Source organism: Gracilinanus agilis, chromosome 2 (genome assembly GCF_016433145.1).
Source record: "Gracilinanus agilis isolate LMUSP501 chromosome 2, AgileGrace, whole genome shotgun sequence".
Taxonomy (NCBI): domain Eukaryota; kingdom Metazoa; phylum Chordata; class Mammalia; order Didelphimorphia; family Didelphidae; genus Gracilinanus; species Gracilinanus agilis.
In genome coordinates this window covers 181,947,217-181,969,964 of record NC_058131.1, presented here as the reverse complement: position 1 = coordinate 181,969,964, position 22,748 = coordinate 181,947,217, and the positions used below count along the sequence as shown (strand labels likewise).

The following is a 22,748-nucleotide window of genomic DNA, read 5'->3' as shown; positions in this document are numbered from 1 at the left end:
CTCCCTTCCTTCCTTCCTTCCTTCCTTCCTTCCTTCCTTCCTTCCTTCCTTCCTTCCTTCTTTTTCTCTGTTATAAAATCAAACAGAATACATCTTCATTTTCCTCATCTGGGAAATGGGAGGGTTATGTTATTAATGCTTGATGTCTATGACAAGACACTGCCCTCTCAAGGGATGGGAAATCAGGAGGAAGCTCAGCTGATATTATGGCTCTAACCTGCCTGTTCTGCCCATTCTGATGTGTGAGGTACCCTGTTCTTTTCAGTGAGGATGCTGACAGGTTGGACTAGATGAGAAGCCTGTCTCTCTATGAGCAGTGAGCTAAACCAATACATATGTGCAGGAAGAGACCCAAGTTCCAGGAACAGCAGGCCTCCAAACCCCAAGTTGTCTCCCCACTTCCCTCATGCTTACCACAATCCATCATCATATTCAGTTTGGTTTGATCCCAAATGCATTTTCCCTCGCCTTGGTTCTTTGAAGAACAATTGGTCCTCAGCCTAGACTGTGGCTAGGTGACAGGAGTCCTCCAGAGGCATCTTTCTATCATAGCATATGCCATCATCTGTGCCCCTCTGCCTTCATATCCAGAAGTGTCCTATTTTCCCTCAGATATTGCCAGGTTAGACTTAATCTCCAATATACCTCCTATCCCCTAACATTCCGTACTTTCAGACCTCTTCCAGCTTTGACTTTCTATGATTCTGTGATCCTAAGGAAGTGGTTTATAGAGCTAAAAATGGTTTGTGCATCCTGACTTAGGGAGATCTGTCTCTTGGTATTGGTGGTGGGGGTGCACATAATGGTAGTATAGAAGGAGAATTAAATACCAAAAATTTTATTCCTTCCCTCCCCCTCCCCTAGGGGCAGAGAAGTCAACTTTACTTTTCATTGCTTTTTTCTTAAGTGAATGATGTGGAGAGGCAACAGGGTGTAGAAGATAGCTGGACCTTGTAATCAGGAAACAGGTTCTAGTCCCACCTTTGACATTGACTGTGTGACAAGTCATTTAACTCTTTGATGATGCAGTCAAGCCTTAAATATGGTACATTTCAGATCTGCAGTGGTAGAAGGGGTTTCTTCACCCAGTAGTTCTCTACGTCAACAAAATCACAGTTCTGTTCTCCCCAACTCCAAGATGATTTTTTTCCTCCATTTTCCCCCCTTTACCTTATTCACAAATCTGCCTATCCCAGTAATCTGAAGGTCATAGATTAGCTAAGTTTTCTTTTTCCTAAAAGATAATCAACTTTGTGGCATTTGGCCTAAAACAGGTATAAAACCCAGACCTCCTTAATAAAACAAGTTAGACCAGAGATTTTTCTTTTACAAACAATATCTAATGCCATAACAAAAGTGAACAGTGGCCAAATATTCTGAGGCCTCTAAATATCATTAAAAGTACTTTCATTGGTATTGATTGAATGAGGTTTGTATTTGCTTTTTTGTTTGTTTGTTTTTAAACCCTTACCTTTTGACTTAGAATTGAAACTAATTGGGGCAGCTAGGTGATTCAATGGATAGAGAGCCAGATCTGGAGACAGGAGATCCTGGGTTCAAATCTGGCCTCAGATAGTTCCTAGCTGTGTGACCATGGGCGAGTCCCAATTGCCTAGCCCTTACCCTTCTTCTGCCTTGGAATTGATAACATGGGGTATATAGGTCAGAAGGTATAAAGGTTAAGAAAAAAAAAAAAAGAATTGCTCTCCATCTATTAAGGCACCTAGCTTCACCGTATATGTTTATTTTTCATCTTTCTCTCCCACTCTAATAAGAGACATTCTCTTCCTACTCTGAAATGTATCCCATTGGGCAAAGGGGTTGGAACATTAGAAATCTGGGAAGCAGAGTACCCTGGCAACAGAACCCTTCATTATTTAGGCTTCCTTTATCAGTACCATACCATTTTGAGGCTTACTTCTTCCACATGGTCCTCTATCTCACCTTTGTCTGAATTCCAGGAGGGGAAAACAAAGCAGTTTTTGGTCAGAAGCATTTTTCCAACAATCACCTTTTTATCCAATACATAATTTTGCAGTTATATGAGAAATAAAACTAGAAAAAAATTACAAATAGGGAGGAAGAAAGGAAGAAAACTGCCCAACACTTGGTTTAGGATAATGGAAAATAATACACATTTAGAAAAACACTTTCTTGTCCTTGCCATTCTGCTGAGAGTTGCCAGAGATTTTTTTAATCCTCATTTTCTAATAATAAAATAATGTCAAGCATGTGGCAAGAATAATTTTGATTTGACCCCACTTAGATGTTTGGTCATCACACTGATTGTTTTTTTCCCCTTTTTTCTTTCACCACGATGCATTTTGGCTTCTGTGTCAGCTTAGATCAGCCCTGAGATGGGAGATGTATTTGTCATACTGACGTTTTATTTAAATTTGCCCTTTTTAACCAGAAATTACAGAGATTTTTTAGATTGGTTTTTCAGCCTTGAGTCAATCGGCATCATCCTTGTGTCAAAGATACCCATTTAGGATGCAGAGTAGAAAAAGCCATAGTCTCGGAATCAGCAGATGGAAGTTTAAATACAGTATCTGATGTTTATTAGCATAGGTGACCCTGGGCAGTAGCTAAAAGGGGTCTCTGAGGGCCAGCTAGGATAGCTCAGTGGATAGAGCATGAGGCCTGGAGTCAGAAGGATCTGGTTCAAATCTGACCTTCAGATATTTCCTAGTTGTGTGATCCTGGGCATATCACTTAACCCCAGTTGCCTAACCCTGCCATTCCTCTGTCTTAGAAGTGATATTGAGACACATGGTAAGGGCTTAAAAAAAAAAAAAAAGCATCTATGGTGTAGTTCCACCTATGACACATACTGGTTGTGAGACTCTGGGCAGCTCCCTAACACCATAAGTGGGAGATGAGCTGCTGGTCTGGTCCCTTCATCACCAACAACAAAATCACAGGTCTGTACCAACAGGGAAGGTTTAATAATGCTTGTACTCTTTAGCTGAAGAAATCACTCTGTAGATTTTCAAGTGCCCTAGAACATGTGAGTCATCATTTAAAAAAATTTTTTCTCTAAAGTTCTACTTTTGTACTTTGGCAAGGCATGGAAGTGAGCCTGGGTTCTCAAAGTCTGTGGAAGTGGACACAAGGTTTGGCAAATATTAATATGCTGAAACAGCTGGTGATCCAAAGACTACCCCAGCTAGCAGATTTGGAAGAGACTTATTCACTAGGTTGGCCCCATGATGATGAGTTCTTCTCCCACAATCACTCTCTATACCATCTGTTAAGTCATAGAGGAGATGCAGGTTGTTTTGTGGAGGGAGGACCCCCTACATGAACCACATCATAGATGCTTTAGTTACTGATTAATATTTTATTTATTTATAATGTAAAATTATGTAATATAATGTTGTTATTGAATAATAATTCATATTTGTGAGGTTCACACTTTATTTGGCTCGATCCTAGGTGTAGAAACTAAGGGTTAATTTCTCTACTTGAAGGGATTTGGGCCCATACCCAGCATTCTGTTTGAAAGCAGTAGTTCTGCAATGCCTCAAAAGAAAGTTTTTTTGGAATGAAAGGAAAAATAATTATTTTTCCATATTCCACAAGTAAATTGCAAGACCATTGTTGAGGAGACCCTTTCATATCAGCCTTCCCTGCACTGCTCAAATTGTCCTCCCAGGGCTTGACATATCCATTCCCATTCATGTGGTACTTAAAGGCTTATAAACTCTTTTTTTCCAAAAGCAATCCTTTGAGGTTGATAATATAAATAAAGGTATCCTTTTAACATCATGACTTTCCCCATTGGAGTTTCAACATATTGTTGGTTGGCATAAGAAATTAAGTGGGAATTTGGGGGGAGTTTTGTAGAAGCCAGCAAATGACACAAAACAGGTTTAGAAATTAAGAAGAGCATAGAATATATGTACAGTATTGTGTAATATAAACATATTTTATCATTTAATACTATAACTATACACAATTTCTTGTGTTAAAAGTTAAAATTAAGTAAAAAGTTTGTGAAAAGAATACAAAAGCCAGCAGATGGCACACAAAGGCTAGAAATGTAGAGACAGCTTAACTTTGACCTACAGATAGTCTATGACCAAATACTTAATTCAGATTTTACTATTAGGTATTGTCAACACCCCCTAAAAGAAAAATAAAAAATTCAGACTTCTTTTCTGGTACAAAGAGAAGGCCAAAAATTTTTTTTGTGTATTTTACAGATCACAGAGACACAGGGCCTCTAATCCCCACAATTTGGCAGGGAAACCTGTATTATTTTCCCATATTACAGACAAGGAAACTAAGGCCTAGTGCGGTGATGGCAAACCTATGTCGTGTGTCAGCACTGACACGCGTAGCCATTTTTGATGACATGCGACCCCATACAGAGAAGTATGGGACTTGTTTACAGAGCTCATAACTGAAGCAGTGAGGTACAAGTAGACCCTAGCGATCTCCTCCTGTCAAGCCATATCATTCTGGCATAGACTCACATGGGAACAGCATCATTCTCCTAAAGTAACACATACTCTTCCACTCCCTCTAACAACATGGAAGCCAAAAATATTGGCTCTATTTTCAGTTCATGTGACTCAGGCATTTAGTAGATCAAGTGTTAAATCTGAAATGAGTTGAAGTCTTGCCTCTGTGTGATGCTGGGCAGTTCATCTCTCTTGTCCTCAATTTTTTCATCTGTAAAATGGATATAATAATAGCACCTATCTCACAGGGTTGTCATGAGGATTAAATGATATAAGTGAAGTGCTTTTTAAAATTTAAAACTCATTATTATTCTTGAAAGCACCCCAAGTCTTGAGAATAGTTCCTATTTTTAGACATTAGCCATGGCCATTCCTTCCTTTAATATCTCTCCAAGATACACCACTTACTCTCTGTTCTTTGTCTGGTCATTTCCATCCATAGAGTATAGTTTTTTTACTCTATCAAGAGTTTGACCTGAATGTTTTATAAGGTCCTTCTTATCTATGCATTTTATTATTCCTCCAAACAGCCAGGCCAAATTAAATAATTTTCTTTGGATGATATTTTTTATTCTCAAATTCTTGTAGTTGGAAGACATGGTTTCAAATATTGGTTCTATCACTGAATTGGCCATGTGCTGTGAGCAAGTTCTTAACAAATAATACCGACTCTTCTTCAGGCACCCTAGTAGCCCCGCCCCCCCTCTCAAGGGCTCACCATAATGGTGCTGTATTTGGTGCAGATCCCTGATCAGCTTTAGCCCACTTCAGGTCAGTACTCCTGAGCTCAAGCAATCCACTAGCTTTAGCCCCCCCCCCCCCCCCAAACAGGAATCACAAGTTTGCACCTCAATGCCCGGCCCTCTTTAAAAGGTTTATACATTAATTTACTCACAGCCTTGTGATTAATAAATGTTGTAAATATTCTTATGTCTGTTTTTACAGATGGAGAAACAATAGTTCATTGAAGTAACAATACTTGTCCACGGTCACACAGTTAATAATATTTCAGAGGTGGGATTTGAACCTACGTCTCCTAAATTCAAATACTTTTGATGCTACTATTCCATATTGTCCTCCAGACCATCCTGGGAAGAAAAATGCTATGTAAATTTTGCAAAATCCCAAATAAATATAAATTATTCTCATTATTACGCTTCTGATGATGTTGCCTCAACAAGCCCTCTTAGACTGAGATGTTATATCCCTATGAAAAATAATAATAACTTACATTTTAAGGTTTGCAAAGTGCTTTCTTTAGGATCACAACCTATGAGAAAGTAATACAGTTATGAGATAGACTAGACACTGAGACATTAAGCGATTTGTCCCAGCTAGCTGATGAAGGATTTGAATCAAGGTCTTTTGACACCAACTCCAACGTTCTGTCTAAAGCTATGTTAAACCTAGGTTACCCTATATTTCTGTTCTTATTACTTTAGGAAGAATAGCACAAAATAATGAATGATTGATGTAAAGCACGTTGCAATTACAAAACTTCATAGCTTCATGTACATATTGATGATTGTTATTATATTTAAATTGGATTCTACAAAATGTTGAGTTTGAATATTTTGTTATATATGGCAGATGCTTTATAAATATTGCCTTTGGATCCAGGTTGAAAATGAAACATAGGCAATGGGCATTTGGTGCTTTTAGAGTCACAGAGCCTGAGAATTGGGTGGTACCATGGAGCTCGTCCAGCCAACCTCTAAGCTGATATGGGAATACTGTCCTCAGCAGCCTCTGCTGTGCCACCGTTGAATTTTTCTGACTGTCTACTTCATTTTTTTATGTAATGAATCAGTCTGCCTTTCTTTAAATGATGCCCTTTGGCTCAAATTCTGCATTCTGGAATAATAGGGAACAAGTCTAATCCCTCTTCCACATGACAGTTCTTTAGATATCCCAAAGATATAACCTTTATATAGCTAACACTTAATGTAGCGCTTATTTTATGCCAGGAAATTATGCTAAGCATTAAAACAACAAAAACAATAATGACATTTATCTTGTACTTACTATGTGCCAAGGCACTGTGCTAAAGTGCTATAATAATAATGGTGATAGCTAACACTTATACAGTACTTGTACTTATATACTTATATAGGATTTTGTGGCAGGCACTGTGCTAAGTATAATAATAATAATAATAGATATTTCTACATTAGCTACTATGTTCCAGGTACTGGGCCAAGTACTTTACAATTATTATCTCATTTTGTCCACACAACAATCCTAAACAGTGGGTATTGTTACTCCCATTTTACATATCCAGAAACTGAGGCAAACAGAGATTTCCCAGGGTTACACAGCTAGTAATATCTGAAGCAGAGTTTGAATTAAGCTTTTCCTGAGTCCAGGTTGGCCAAATCTTTTGTTCTTCAGGCTAACTGGTTCCCTACACCATGGTTTGGACTCTACTGAAGATCCCGGTTACCATCACTTCTCAGTGTTTCTTTCCTTAAACTCTCTTGCCTGCTAAAATGCCTTTTATACCGATTTAACATTATCCTAGCTCTCCATATTGGAAAAACACATGTCTTTTATTTTCTTTTTTCCAAGTTGTATTTTTTTGACCCACTGATTTCTGCTCATGGTTGCTCTGTTCTTAGCAATGTTCCTATGTGCTAGGATTCCCTCCTGAGATTGAGTGAAGAAACTTTATTTGCCTTTAAGAGGAAAGATGAAAAGTTGCACTTTTGACAGCTCATTGAATGTTCTTCTCTCTCCTTCCTTTCTCTCCAACCCAGAAAAGCTTATCGAGGGGCTCAAATCTCCCAGTACTTCACTTCTCCTTCCTGACCTCTTGCCTCTGGCAGATCCCTTTGGTAGCACTTCAGATGCTGTGAATGGTAATAATAACAATAATAATAATAATTCCCTTTCTGTCGCTATCATGATGTGGAGTGCATGCCTTTGTGTTTTGAGAGTTTTGTGTAAAAGAACTAGGAAGCTGCTTGGTAAATCCAGTGTTTTATTGAGCTATGACAAGATAAAGCATTGGAAGGCCAGTGTGGCTTAGGGAAAGAAGACTGGGGGCCCAGCCCACCATCATTTATTTAATGCTGTGTGATCTTGGCAAGTTTCTGAGCCTCCATTTCTCCATCTATAAAATGAAGATAATGTATTGCCAACCTCAGACACACTATTACATGTAAAAGCATTGTGGATACATGAGCATTATTTTTTATATAAGAAAGAAACTCTTTCTTTTGTGATTCTAATCCACACATTTATTGTCTACTCAATATAAGGCTACTATGCGCCCAAACTTTCTCTTCACCAATCACCATCTCTAATTCCTTCACCTAATCTGAACCTCATATAGCCTGATCTTAAGGCCCTTTTAATCCTGTTTGATCTTCTGGATATTCTCCAGCTCTTCAATGCCCTTCCTAAAATGTGGTCTATGGATCAGAAACCAGTGATGGGGGGAGGCAGTTAAATGGCTCAATGGATAGGGAGCCAGGCCTGGAGACAGGAGGTCCTGGGCTCAAATCCAGCCTCAGACACTTCCTAGTTGTGTGACCCTGGGCAAGTCTCTTAACTCCTATTGCCTAATTCTTACAACCCTTCTACCTTAAAATCAACACACAGTATTAATTCTGACAGAAAGTAAGGGTTGTTTTTTGTTGTTGTTTGTTTGTTTGTTTGTTTTTAATGTAGCCCATGGATCAAAAAAACAGTCATAGGCACACATTTTGGCCCAATTTCTGCCCACTTATAAACATTCCTGGAGGTGTGGCCTGCTCAGGGCATAATCCAGTTCGGCTATTTGTCACGTCCTTCATTTTAAATACTTGACTTCTATTACTGTAGCTGAAGATCTCAGTTGGGAAAAGAAATGGCAAACTACTCTAGAATCTTTGCCAAGAAAACCCCCAGTGGGTCTTGAAGAGTCAGATACAACTTAACAAACAAGAACAAAACAAAAAAGATCTCATTACTTTTCTTGGCTGTCTGTCATATGACACTTATGATTGTTTTATGTTGAGTTTTCAGTCCACTAAAACCTCCACATCCTTTTCAGCTGAGTTGGTGTCTAGTATACCTCCCTTATCATGTCTTTGTAGAGTTGTTGATCACTGTAAAGCTTTAAATGTATCCCTATTATATTTTATAATATCCTATTTAGCTCAACTTCTTAGCTTAAAATTCTTAATCCTGACCTGATCCATCCAGTGTGCTCTCCTATTAAGACATAAACGAGTTTTTGTCCCCAGGTAAAGTAACTTCTCTAGAGGTGACAGTCTTAGTCAAAGTAATTGTGGAATTCATTCTTTCTAACTTCTTGACCATGTCTCCTACAAATGAAGGGAATTTCCATGTATGTGTATGTAACAGGTGAATGTGGTGGCTCTTGTGTGATGGATTACCAGAGTGCCTTACACTTCTCACACAGGTCAAGGGTAGCTCACTTTCTCCTGCCTGTCCTCACCCTGGCAGGTTTAGGTTCCCAGAATAGAGATCACTATCCCATTCAAATACTCTGAGTCCTAGTTAGCTCTTGAACCCTTACCTATGTGCTGCTTTTCATACAACCTTTAATTCTCAGATGTTGCTATTTTTAGATCTTGAATATATTTACTTGTTTAGTAAGGCAAAAATAAAAATCAGGTACTTGTATGAATGTAAATTTTGTAATAATAAATACATCACAATTCATACAGTAACTAGAGTCACACTCCTTCCCATTGGGAAGATGCTCACAGACTTATAGAAACCTGGCAGGCAAACATATAAGGAGAAAAGTCCATGTGCTGGAGGTAACCGATACTTTGGACTGTAGGCTTTGATAATATTTCTGCATTCAGGAATATCTATATCCCATGCAGCCCCATCTTTTCTAACTGCTTCCCTTCTAATCCTTAGCTGGGCAAATATACTTTTCTCCTATTTGTGAACCACTGAAGCATTTACAAGTCCTTTCAGCTTAGAGTCACCCTGAAAAAAGGATGCTGAGAAAATACTATCCTCTTAATTTAGCTAGCAGTTCCCTTTAAGCCAGAGAAGTACGCATCTCCTTAAACTAGCTCTCTTTGGGCAATACAGACAAGCCCAGATAGCCATTTATTCACCAGAATGCTGCAGTGACCAAACACCTCTCCTGAGAGCAGCTGCCAAACCTCTCTTTTCCCTTTTCAAAATATAAAGTGATGGGTGAAAGCAGCATGCACTTTTGAAAGGCTTCAGTGCTCTGAAACTCTAGGTGGCACTGAAGAGCAGTAGCCGGTGCTGATATTCTTGTCCAGTTTAACATTAGCTAATCTTTCCTCAGCCAATCAGGAATCTCCTAGCTGAAGCCTATTCCCCCTCCTCTCCTGACTTCAGTCTTCACTTTCTACTTACTCTTCACTCAGTTCAGTAGTTTTCATAAGGGTCAGCTATTATTCAGTGACTCACCTTTCATTTTTGAGGTAAAAACTCACCAACTCTCCCTTTCCTTATTTAATGATCCCTAAATACATTTTATGTGTACACACACACACACACACACACACACACACACACACACACACTGTGTGTGTGTGTTTTTATACTCTGAATTTTTAATGAATAAATTTTCTTTTTCCCTTTGAACTATCAAAACTATTTGCATACAGAAGAGACATTAATCTACATCCTTCATAAGGGCATTTAAGTACTTATATTTATGCCATAGTTCATTCTCTGGCCAATTTATAATCAATCTGCTTATAACATGACTGAAAATTGTTTCTTTGCATACAGATTATAATTTTTGTTAAACCAAAATTCCTATTCTTTTCAGACATCAAATTGTTTAGCCATAAAAAGATAATTTTTACTAATTGATAAAATGTTTTTTTCTTTATGCAAAAGCAATGTTTCTGCCTCTTTTCAGCATCAAACTTTTCCATATGAAAACTTTAAAGGGAATGGTACAGATGGCACCTTAGATTTACACCCATCAGTCAGAAGATAATTATGTATAATATGCAAAACTCTATGTTAGATGCTATAAAAGAGACAAAGTTATGCAAAACCCATGAGATTCTCCTTAAGGAACTTATCTTCTGATTGGGAAAACAGACCTAAAAAATTAAATTAACAATCAAAGATCTGTCTTAAGGCAATATAGAATGAATAGCATGGTGTCTATAGTCCTGAATAACTAAAAAAAAAAAAAAGCGAAGATTGCTACTAGTTCCTACTTCTCTTTTCAGGCTAAATATCCCCAAATATCTTAAGCTATGACATAGTTCTCAGGCCCACTCCCTGTACTTCCATGCACAGGGCCCTTTGCTATTTAGGGATTAACAATCCTAGCTTTTCATAGGATTCTAGCATTTATATTTTAGAGACTATCTAATCTAATCCCCCTTTTTACACATGAAGAGGCTAAGGTCCAAATTAGAAAATAAATGACTTGTTCAGGATTATATAGCTATAAGTGGCAGAACTGGGATTTGAACCCTTGTCCTCTGACTACAACTCCAGTGCTTTTCAGTCTTCCTCTAGCTCCTATAATTCCTTTCCCCCTTCCTCTGATTTCTTAACACTGCTGCCAAAGGAAAAGTTGATGTTGCTGTTGAAAGTCTCATACCAGGACTGGAGCCCCCAATGCCCCAGCGCCTCTCATCTCAGACTGACTCTGTCATATCCAACCGAACAGGTTAGTAAAGTTTCTTCTCAAACTCATGGAATCTGATAGGAGAACCAAGTTTCTTCCTAGGAGGAGAACCAGTCTATCTCCCACCCACATTAAATCAAGAATGGGGATGTGATTTTCCTGCAAATTAGTTCATTTTACTTACGACCAGATTAGTTGCTGCTAATTGTGCTGTCAGCTCCAGCTTATAGGTATTTAATAACTTGCTCACTCTTTGAAGGATGGCTCTTACGTTGTTTGTAGTGACTAATAGGTTCTACACCAGTTTTTCCCTCAGCTTTCTTATAAAACTTTAGACTCCTTTCTTCTTTTCTAGTCAGCTGAGTAGTCAGACAACCATAGATTCTTTTCTCTTCAACATATTCTAACAATGTTAATTCGCTTTTTTTTTTTAAAGCAGCATTATGAGAAGCAGTTCCACACAAACAGCCTTATAAATGACTGAGTGACTGGTGTAGTGATGTTACTTGAGGTTTTCATAATTTTATCACAGTCTGCTTATGATGTGGTATGATTTGGGTATAGAAGACCACTGGTTTGGTACAATGTTATGGGGGAAGAGAGTTAAACCTATATCACTTCAAATGACATCTGACCAATTTTATTTTCTCTTAAAATACACTCAACTAAAATTGTACACCTGAGTTTGTATTTCATACACAGTTTTAATCACATATATGAGATTTTAAAAAATCAAATTTGAAGGTAATTGGGGGGGGGGAAGCATCTGTTTAGATGCTCACTTACAGCTCTGACACAGAAGTGGAAAACCTTGGGCAGGCGGTTTTAATGATAATCGGGGAGCACTGGATTTGTCATCTTTATAAACTTGGGTTTAATGTTTTTATGTTAGGCCTTTTCACAATCTTGAAAACAGGAGATGTAGAATCTGTGATGAGCAGCATTAGTGATCTAAGGATACCCAAAAAAGATTGATTGGGATTGGACTATGCCTTGGCTTTCATCATCTAAAATATTTCAGTTCAAGATCTCTGGGAAGTTATTGGCCTTGGGACAAAAGTCTCCTATATTTACCCAGGATCATATGACAAAGCACTTACTAAAACAGCTACTTCAAACTGCACTAAGACCTTTGGGATATCCTGTGTATATAAAATGCTCTGTAAACTCTGCAGAAGTGTTGTTTGTGTTGTTATTGTTGTTGTTATTGTAAAGACCTCTTGGTTTTGTCTTTGTTGCTGTTGTGAATTGTATGAATGAGACGTAAAGCCAGTAATCTAAAAGTTGACAGTCTAATCCCGTTCTCCTGTTATATATGCCATTTCATGCTCCTGGCATCCCTTCATCTGGACTCAGATTCTCTCCCTGGGGAAGATTCCCTTCTTGATTCCTCTCTGCTTTCTAACCCAGCTACTGACCTTCTAGATGAGTTCACTCCCATGGCAATTTCTGCTCCAGCTCATAAAGGTAAACACTTGACATGGCTTGTGCTCTTATTTGTCTAGGGAGGGGAGGGGAAAAATGAAGATAGGAAGTTGTTCTTAATGAGATTATCTGTATTACTGTTTTCTTTTTTTGCCTCCTGTTATCATTTCCATCCAATGATTCAAACTAACATGGGAGAAAATTAGGTTGAAAGGGGGTCAAGACAACAATATGAATTTTTTTTAATTTTCTAAATGATTATTGATCAAAATGAGGTTTTATTACTTCAGATAATGAAAGAGGTCGCAACATAGTCATTGACAAAATTCTGGATTTTGGAATCAGAGGCTTGAATGTCCACCCTGCCATTTACTATATGTGGAACTGTAGGCAAGTCACTTAACCTCTATGGGCCTCAGTTTCCTTATCTCTAAAATAATGTGGCTAGACTAGATAAGTTTTAAAATTCCTTTAGCTTTTTGAACCCATCAAATACATATAATTAGGTACTTCTAAACTACTAAAAAAATTACTTATTGTTAAGTTGAGAACCATAGGAACATACATCTGAAAAGAAACCTTAGTGATCTTCTTGTCCAATTCCTTCATTTTTTCAGATGAGGAAATAGGACCCCAGGCAATCCAGCCAGACCTGGTTTATATTATACATGCTTTATGAAAAAGGGTTTTATAAAGTCTACAGTAATAATTTCTCCTCCTACAAGCAAAATGTACAGTTGTATCCTTCAGAATAAACTGTTTTCTCTTCATTAAGCTAGAATCAAATATGCTTCTTAAAACATCAAATAGATTTTAATCCTCATTGGTTCTAAAACCTTCTCAGCACTTTCCCAAAACCAAGTGTTTCCTCCTCTGTCTTCTCAAATATTGAGTAGAATTTAGGAAGAGTGATAGTGATTGGATCTGAACCCTGTCTTTTTTAGCTAGTATTTATGCGACACTTAAAGGTTTGTAAAAGATTTTATAGATATCCCATTTCATCCTCACAACAATATAAGCCTTATTGTCCTAATTTTACAGTTGAGGAAAATGTGTCAAACAGAAGTTAAATGATTTGCTCAGTCATATAGTTAGTAAATGTCTAAAGCCACATTTGTTCTAAGATCTGCCCGAGTTCAGGTACAGCACCCTATATACACTGCCCTGTCTCCTATGTGCCATATTAGAACCCAAAACTGGCTCATCTAGCTTAGTGTCTGCTGTCTTGGGAAGAAGAGAAATGGATGGCAAGGAAGAGAAAGAACTTTAGTAAGGCCACAAACCAGCAAGGCCTCATCCTTTTAATTTCTTCATTAAGAAAAAACAATCTTAAGTGGAAACCTTTGGCCCTCTTCAGCAATAGAAAGTATCAAGGCTTTTAAAAGGTGGCTTTTACTAAAGCTAGTTACACTTTCAGTGGGAATCTTTGTTATAAGTATTCATTCCACTCATGTTAATCACAACAAGGTAGTAATATCTCATCCCGGTGTAATTTTTTTCCATCCCTTTCCATAAATCCTTTTCGCAGGTTCCAACCAATATGTTATATGCCTCCTTTTGTTTATTTTAATATTTAATAGATTCCTGTACAACACTTAGGCTGTCCATATGTTAGCTTTCCATCTCGATGTATAACTGACCCACCTTCTTTCCTGGTCACATATGCTTTAAATGATGTCACTTGTTAAACACAGCCCATTATTGACAACAAGCTGCAACCTGCTTACACCCACCTTGCAGCTTTCCGTTGCCCTCTGAGTCACGGGCAGTTATCATCTTTCTGAGGATGTGGTGTTCTGTGGTTTACAACCATATGGTATCACCATGAGAAAGAGCATTGGAAATATGGGCTTTTGCAAGAGCAGAGATCATTGAAAACCCTGTGCCATTTCCCCAAATGCCACCTAGCCTGATTCTCCTACACATATCTGCTCACTTCTGTGGAAAACTCAGTGTTGACCTGCATATACTAAAATAGGCTAATTCAATGAGCTGTCAACCCAATGGCGGTCAGAGTGGGAGGAACAGAGTTCATTCTTCATTGATTTAGTTTTTTCCATGAATGTTACAAGGCCAATTCTTTTGGATGCCCAAGAATCTCCATGAAGGGGACCTGTAGTGTTCCATGACTTCACACAGTCAACAAAACGTCATCCTTAAGTAGACTACCTAAGATAATCATCCATCCCCTCTTCTATTTGACTAGACTAGTGATCTGTGCATGAAAAATGGAATTGTGAGTTCTAAACCTTTTTGATTCTTATGTAACATAACTTATACAGCCTTATTTTTAATATTACAGAATGTCAGCACTTAAGATGAACTGTGAATGCAGAATGTGTAGAATGTTAGAGCCAAAAGATACCTCAAAATCTAGATTATCAAAGCTTCAAGCTTCCTTAGAATCATAGTGCTGGAAGGGACCTTAGAAATGATCTAGTCAGCTCATTCATTTTTATAAATCCAGAACCGAGGTTCAAACCTAAGTGGTCCTCTAAATCTGAATCAATGCTGTTTTACTTTAGGGCATTGGACTAAAACAGACTGCCAAATCTGGAAGGAGCCTTTGGAACAGAGAACATGGAATGTTAGAGTTGAAATGGACCTTAGAGAACATCTAGAAATCTTTTTTTGTGTCTTTGATCCCACAGACATTCTGGCGAATCTTATGGATCTTTTCTCAAAATGTTTTTAAATGCATAAAATAAGAGCATAGAATTACAGTGCAAACCAATTATAGTCAAAATAAAGGTTCTCTTTTTTCCTATCCATATCCACAGCTGCTTCCCCCTGCCCCCTCCTCGAAATCTACCCAGAGACTCCAGGTTAAGAACCTCTGATTAGGTCATGGTTGCTTTTTTGAAAATTGCTAAGAAAGCTATCCTTTTATTAAGTTACTTTGTTGCATTAAAATATATTCAACAAATCTCCTCTGTTACTAAGTTGAGGAATTAGTATGGAAAACATGAGGGAGGATCTCTTCTTCTCCCCCCCCCCCCCATCTCAAAAATTGTCAAAATGGCCCTGACTACCATTTCTAGGGTTTTTAAAGTATGTCCTTTTGGGGAGACCTATAGAGTTCTAGCTACTGATGACTGTTTCTATGGTAACAACCACTAGCTCTAAAACTTAAGTGCTTTTAAACCCCAGGCTGTTTATGAGTACTGCTGCTTCAGCACATATTTTTTTAGTGTCTCCTCCTCAAACTAAGGAAACTCAGCTCCACTTGAACAAGCTTTTATTAACCACCTGCTATTTTCAAGATCCTCTTCTAGGCATTGGGGAAAGATACATAGATAAGACAGAAAAAATAATCTTTGCCCTCAAGGAGTTTATATTCTTCTGGAGTGATAGTCATTCAGTTTTATATCTAAGATGAACGTTTGGATCCGAGTTCACAATTTTGACCTTGACCTCATAGGAAAACCTTATTTCCATCCACTTTTAATATCAGATTTCTGGATTTGACTCTCTTTTTGTCACACTTCCATTTCATCATCTTTGTAATGAAACAATAGCATAGAGGGAAAAGGGAGTACTGAGGCTTACTGATCATTTTGGCTCTTGGACTCATGAAGATGTCCCCTTAAGGCAGTGGGATTTCTGAATTAAAGAGAACTCGGTCCTAAAGCTCCCCTTTCTAAGGGGAGTTCGTGAAAGAAACTTCAGGAAAAAGGCATTTTACATTGACATAGCTGAGGTTTTGTTTTTTGCCTTTGACAATATTTAAAAGATTTTGCTTTTATTGAGCAAGTTGCCTATTTAAGCAATTAAGCCTGACAGTATTTCAGATGAGCCCATCAACAGTGATGAGCAATTACAGAGTAACATTGCTTACAAAATGGGGGCCCAGCTGGGATGTGCTGGTGTGGCAGCTCTAATTGGAATTGAGAGGAATAAATTTACATGACTTCTACCTACCTTCCCACTGTATATGAATATATTCCCTTTTGGATAAGAACTGGCACATACATTTATTTATTCACCCTGCCCCACTCCTTTCCCTCCCTTTATTTCCCCCACCCACCCACCCCTTGGTCCACTCAGGGATTCTAAGTCATTTGGATAATTTCTCTTAGAATGAGAAATGTCTACCCAGCTGAGTCATTTCAGAAGTATTTTGTTCAAGTTGCTGGGTAATATTTGACTCTTAATCCATAAATTGGTTTCCTGGGTTTAAGTCTCATTAGTTAGCCCTCTTTTTGCCCATAAAGATGGCACAAGGTTTATTTCTATGGTTTTTATTTTATTTTTTTGTTTTGGGAAGAGCCTAGTATAAGATAATGAAATTCGCCCTCTTCCTCTTGGACTGTAACCATGAGAACAAAATAATGTGTGTCTATTACACATACATACATTTATTATTATTATCATTATTATTATTATTATTAGATGTAGTCACTATATTGGTTGTTTTTGATTGACTTTTTTTAAGCTCTCAGGAGAGGCTTTGAGGGAAAGGAGTTTCTATATCTAGAAACTACTGTGCTGAATAAACAAAAGATATACACAAAATTTGCTTTAAAAAAAAGAAAGCAGTAATATGGCAATAATTACAATAAGAAGGTAAATAAAATAAATCAGACAGCCCTCTTCCCTTTCCGGTGTCTGAACTATGATCAACAAAAAAATAATAATCAATTTTTCCTGATAAGACCTAGATTTTAGACTGAGATAATTATGTTTTATTTCTTTCCTTTTTTTTTCTATCCCTAAATAATCCAAGAAGTCTTTCTTTATAAGTCACAACAGTAGCCTGTTTACTCAGTATGTTTTGCCTGACACTTTACTTTCCCCTTGTTGTTATGGACTTCCACCTTAAGGCAGTATTTGCACCTTCTTCTAAAAACAGCCCTAATACTAATGGGGACTATGTGTCTTCTAACATTGTTTTCTGAGCTAACATCTGTCTCTGCTCTTTCTGCTTCCTCATTTCCATCCCTCCCTCATGCTGCAGAAGATAGTAATCTCATCTCAGGTTTTGATGTTCCTGAGGGCCCCGAAAAGGTGGCAGAAGATGAGTTTGACCCCATTCCCGTGTTGATATCCAAAAACTCACAAGGTAAGAAAGAATGAGGCAAAGAGAAGGGGTTGAGAATAGATTATCTCTATGTAGAAAAGTCCCTAACCTGCTAGGAATAAATATTTAAGGGCTCTTTGAATGGATTGAGCAGAGAAATTGGAGTCCCCATAATCACATTTTATATTTTTTGGGGGAGGGGGAAAAACCTTAATAAATATTCCTTTTAAAGAGGGTCATCTCTGATGCAATGTCACACTTACAAATTCAGGACTTATATTGAAGTCCTTTCTACCTTGAATCATGTCCAAAAATTTTTGATCTCTCTGCAATGCCATTTTGTCAAAAGACCATTTATTTAGTTGGTCTAATATTTCTCCCCATGCACAAAAGTTGTATTGGGTTAAGTCCTTCCTCAAGCAAAAATTATTTCATTTGACTTGGTTGATGGGATGAGTATCAGGGTGCAGCCTCTTGTTCTTGGCCAAGAATGGAAATCACTTTTGCTAGTAGCTTTCATTTGCCCTGCCTTTAACAGAATAGTGCATGGGCTGCCTTGTGGACATTTGGGGGGTTGAGAGAGAGAATGGTGGGTGGCAGGAAGTAGTTAATTTTGATTCTTGCAAATTCTAACCTATAACAAACAGCTTGCATAGATTTTTTTTTTTTTTTTTTACTGCTCCTAGGTTTGGTTTTATTTTCTTTTTCTTGGTTGCTTGCTCTGCACATCTAAACCTTAACCCTTTGTGTTCTGTACTGAATTCCTATCTCTCCACTTCCAGGTGGGCACTCTAGAAACAGCAGTGGGAGCTCTGAGTCCAGTCTTCCCAACCTAGCCAGGTCTTTGCTGCTGGTGGATCAGCTTATAGACCTGTAGCGGTGACCCAGTAGCAGATGCAGTTCTGTAACCTTCATACCGTAATCTACGTTTTCATTTCCAGAAGAATTAACCTTCAAAATGATTTTTTTTTTAGTTTGCAAAAAAGGGACCCGCCATCCTTTACCCTCACCACTCACCTTCTCCCCTAGAAACAATAAGGAAAGGAAATGGCCTTCCAGAGATACTTCTTGTCAAGTTCCTCCCAGGTCCCATTTTATCAATCGTTTCTCATGAACCCACTTTCAATAGCATTAGCTTAAATTGTGAACTAGTTGCCACAAAACCTCCCTTTTGCTGGAATCGATCCCTACCTAGCTTGACCAAAAGTTCAACTAGTTAATTGTCACCTGGTGGTCTCTCTTTTGTGCTCACTAGGACTGGTCTACCAAGCCAAGACTCCCAAACCCCCTTTCCTTAGGCCTGATGAATATGTTTATCTGTTTCTTTTCTTTTCTTAATGCATCACCTTGTGGAGATGGACCATTGAAATGTTCTCAGCTGGAGGCTATAGACTGGGGATGGATCTAAGGCTTAAGGGAGGGTAGAATGCCTTGTTGGTAGTATATGCTTGGCAGGAGAAATTGTTTTGTTTTTTTTTCCTTAGCCAGCCAAGTTAGACTTAGCCAAGGGATTTCACTTGTCATCCCACTATCAGCCCCAAACCTGTGCAGCATTGCTTTAACCTCTTGGATATGAAGAGACCATGATACATGACTGCAAACACTGGCGATCTTTGGGTAAATTGCATTCCAAGTATTGCTATTCCTATTGTTGTAACTATCCCAAGCCCAGGTCTCAGAATTAGACCAAAATATAGACAGTGGTGGTAATTATATCTTTAATTAGAAGCCACTTTTTTTGTTTGTTTGTTTTTGTGGGGAAGGGTGGGCTGGGGGTGGGAGAAGGCATAGCAGAAACGGATGTATTTTTCTTGTGATTTTTATTTTGAATTGAATACTGTAAATTATGTATAAATGAAGATGTTGACCGGTTCTGTTCCCACTTGGCGTTTCCAATCCAATGTCAGGTGTCTGTACAGGGTTCATGCTCCCCTTCCCATGTAATTACTTGGCAGCCCCACGTCGTAAGGTACAGGATCCTCCTCAGCTGACAAGTGTGTTGCTCTGAGCTTCCTGCAGCTCTTTTGTCTTTGTAGAGTAAGCGCCTGTTTATGTTCTGGTCATCAAAGTGAGTGTGCTGACGAGCTAGGGGCCGTATGGCCCAGGTTAATTACCTTCCTTTCTCCTTGATGTTTAAATCGGAGGCTGCCAGCCACTGTTCTGCTTGCTCTCCTTGGCTTACAAGCCAAAAATCAAGAAACAGCACAGAGTTCTTCACTGACTTTAAAACACTGTTCATGAAATAAAGGACTCTGGACCAACATACTCACAAGTTTAGTGCTTGCCCTCTGTTTGCCTATGGAGCTCGTGCTATTCGCTGAATCGTGATTTGTTTTGTTTTGCTTTTCCTTGTGTGAAAAAGCTACTGATGAAACAGTTCATGAGAAGAGGTGGTGCGGGCAAGCCTTCTCTACCTATTCTCTCCCCATTCCTACTCCTGGCTCCCCCACTCACCCTCAAAAAGGATCCAGCTCTTAGCTGAAAAGATTTCTGTAAATAAAATTCCACATCCACACTCTTGACTCTAGACCTAATACTTTTATTTCTCCTTCTCTACATTTGCACTTTAAGAAGAAAGGTGAAAAGGGGGTAGGGGGCCCATTTGTTGATAACCCCTAAAGCCTGCAAGACATTGCACTTTGGAGGGGAAGTTTTGAGCTCTCCCATGTGAGCAGCCTTAGAAAAACAGTGGAGCTGGGAACTAAGGCTCTTCCATTCTTCTTTTCTCTTTCAATGGCACCACTGTGGTCTGAAGCCAGTTGGCCAAATAACAAGCCTGTTTTAGGGTATGAGGTCGTTTGGGTTTTATTTTTCTGCAGTTTCAAAATTAAACCTGCCTGCTGGGGATGAAACACAAACACACAGTTATCAGTGAAATCCTTTTGATTGGCTGAGTTTCAGCAACAATAAAAATGGAACTTCGTTCACTTTTTTATGCTTGGGAAAAGGGAAACATGTTGGAACTAATGCTTCAGATCTAAATTTTATTCTCTCTTCTGAAATAAGCAGAATGTATCAACCAATGGAGGTATAAGAGTTTAGTTTTAAAATAAGATTTTCTCAATCAAATGGCCTCAAGATAGTCTGACTACTCAATTCAAATAAAGCCATGAAGAATATAATTTGGAGAAAATGAAGGAATTGGGTTTAAGTGGTCACTCTTCCACATGGCTCTTAATTAGATTAAGATGTATTGACTTCATGATGGTCTGGCTCAGGAAGTTTTAACAGAAATAGCTAATAAAATTGGATACAAAAGAAGATTGAGACCCAGGGATTTTAACCTATAGGGCTTTGGCTTGGAATAACTGGAATGAGATAGCTGGCACTAAATTTTTCAAGCCATGTTTTTCAGGAGTATGGGAAGAAAATCAAGTGACTACCAGTTGAGAATACATGGGAATAACACAATAATTAGGCCCATTCCTAATTTTTACAGTCAATGTTAAACTTGTCATTGTTGTTTTTATTAGGAACAAGGAAAATATGATGGCAGTTTTAGTCGTTGGTTAATAGAATTATCAAGAATTTCAGAGCTAGCATGTAAGGAGCATGGTGACCTCAAAAGAACATGTGACTGAGAATCAGTAGATTCTGGCATTAGACTCATAGATCACCCAGAACAAATCACTCAACCTCTTTTGGGACTCAGTTTCTTCATCTGTAAAATGAGGTCATACTAGATGATTTCCAAGCTTCCTAAATGATTTCCATAGCATTCCACTAGATTTGTTATTCTTAAGAGATCATCTGGTCTCACTTTCTTATTTTCTAGGTGTGGAAAAAGTCTCAGAGAGGGAAAGTATCTCTTGTTTTACTTCAGAAGAACTGTGAAGGGTGGCATTTCATCCTGATGTTCTTGTGTGACATTGCCTCATTTGGGCTTGTGAAATGTTTGAACAGGATTGTCCTACCTTGGGTTGCTGTCATTACTCTAGCTCTCTGAAACTTTACCCGACAGGACCAATTCTGTCTTTATATGTATAAAGGCTCTCTAGGGAGATCCAATCATGGCTGCTCTTTTATCTTCGAGCATAGCATCTTATTGTATAGAGCAGCACAGCAGCATCCCAAATCTTTTTCTTTAGTTTATAAAACAGAAGCCTGCTCTCTGAAAAAATGAAAAATATTCTACAAGGTATCCCCACAACTTGAAGTGTCATTTTAAACATTCATAAGGCTCTAAGCCTTTTGGGACACCCTGTAGGAAGATATATAGTATATAGAAATATATCTATGTATCAGATGTAGACATAGAGGTCATACCCAAATGTGTATATGTATGAACATGTGACTGTGTTTGTGTGTGTGTATATATATATATACATATATATATATACATATACATACTTGTAATTTACTTTTACCATAATGCTTTAAGGGAGGATGATCATTATAACCAGGAATTGATTTGATTTTCCCTGGCCTTTGGATCACTCAGGTCACTTAATTCAAATCCCTGTTTTGGGAAGCCTGAAAGCCCTTCTTTCCAGTGCATGGCAAATTGTAAGTACTTAATAAAGTCTTTACTGTCCAACTGACTGACAAGAAAATTAACTGACGGGCAGCATTGAGAGGAGAGGTGATTGTCCTACTTATACCCTCCCCCAACTTATACCATTTCTGGATTATCATGTTAAGTTTGAGCAGTACGTTTTAGGAGAAGGGTGCTCATAATCCAAAGAGAGTCAAGAAGAGGGCAGCCAGGATGGTGAAGAGCTAGATGAGAATTGATTGAAAAAACTGAGTATATTTAGTCTAAAGGACAGGAAATTCTGAGGGAATCAAGTACTTAAAAAGCCAGTCCCAGGGAAGAAGTACTCCTTGAGTCTAGAGGACATAAGTTGGAGTTGTCAATAGGATTTGTAGGTTGAACTTTGCCATTAGTTAAAAAAACAAACAAACAAAAAACTTTCTAGCAATTAGAGCTTTCCTAAAAAAGTTTCATCAGGAGACAGCTAGATGGCAAAGTAGATAGAGTGCTGGCTTTGAAGTCAGGAAGATTGATCTTCCTGAGGGCAAATCCAGCCTTAGACATTTACTATCTGTGAGTTTTTTCATCTATAAAATGAGCTAGAAAAGGAAATGGCAAACACTTGGGTATCCTTGCCAAGAAAATCCCAAATGGGGTCACAGAGAGTCAGACACCCCTCAAAATAGGGATAAATGAATTCTAATAGAGCTATCTAGGAAGATGGCTTCAGGAAGTAGGGAGTTTTCCATCACTAGAAGACTT

General features: G+C 38.2%; 1 protein-coding gene across 1 annotated transcript in view; it reads left to right on the top strand.

The window, feature by feature from the left end:
- Positions 1-18,389, top strand: part of AAK1 (AP2 associated kinase 1) — a 231,061-nt gene extending 212,672 nt beyond the window's left edge. Inside the window, exons 18-22 of the mRNA XM_044659555.1 lie at positions 7,226-7,327; positions 11,008-11,109; positions 12,424-12,533; positions 17,443-17,554; positions 18,295-18,389. Of these exons, the coding sequence (XP_044515490.1) occupies positions 7,226-7,327; positions 11,008-11,109; positions 12,424-12,533; positions 17,443-17,554; positions 18,295-18,389 (521 nt within the window). The remainder of the gene's footprint in view (positions 1-7,225; positions 7,328-11,007; positions 11,110-12,423; positions 12,534-17,442; positions 17,555-18,294) is intronic.
- Positions 18,390-22,748: the final 4,359 nt, after the last annotated feature.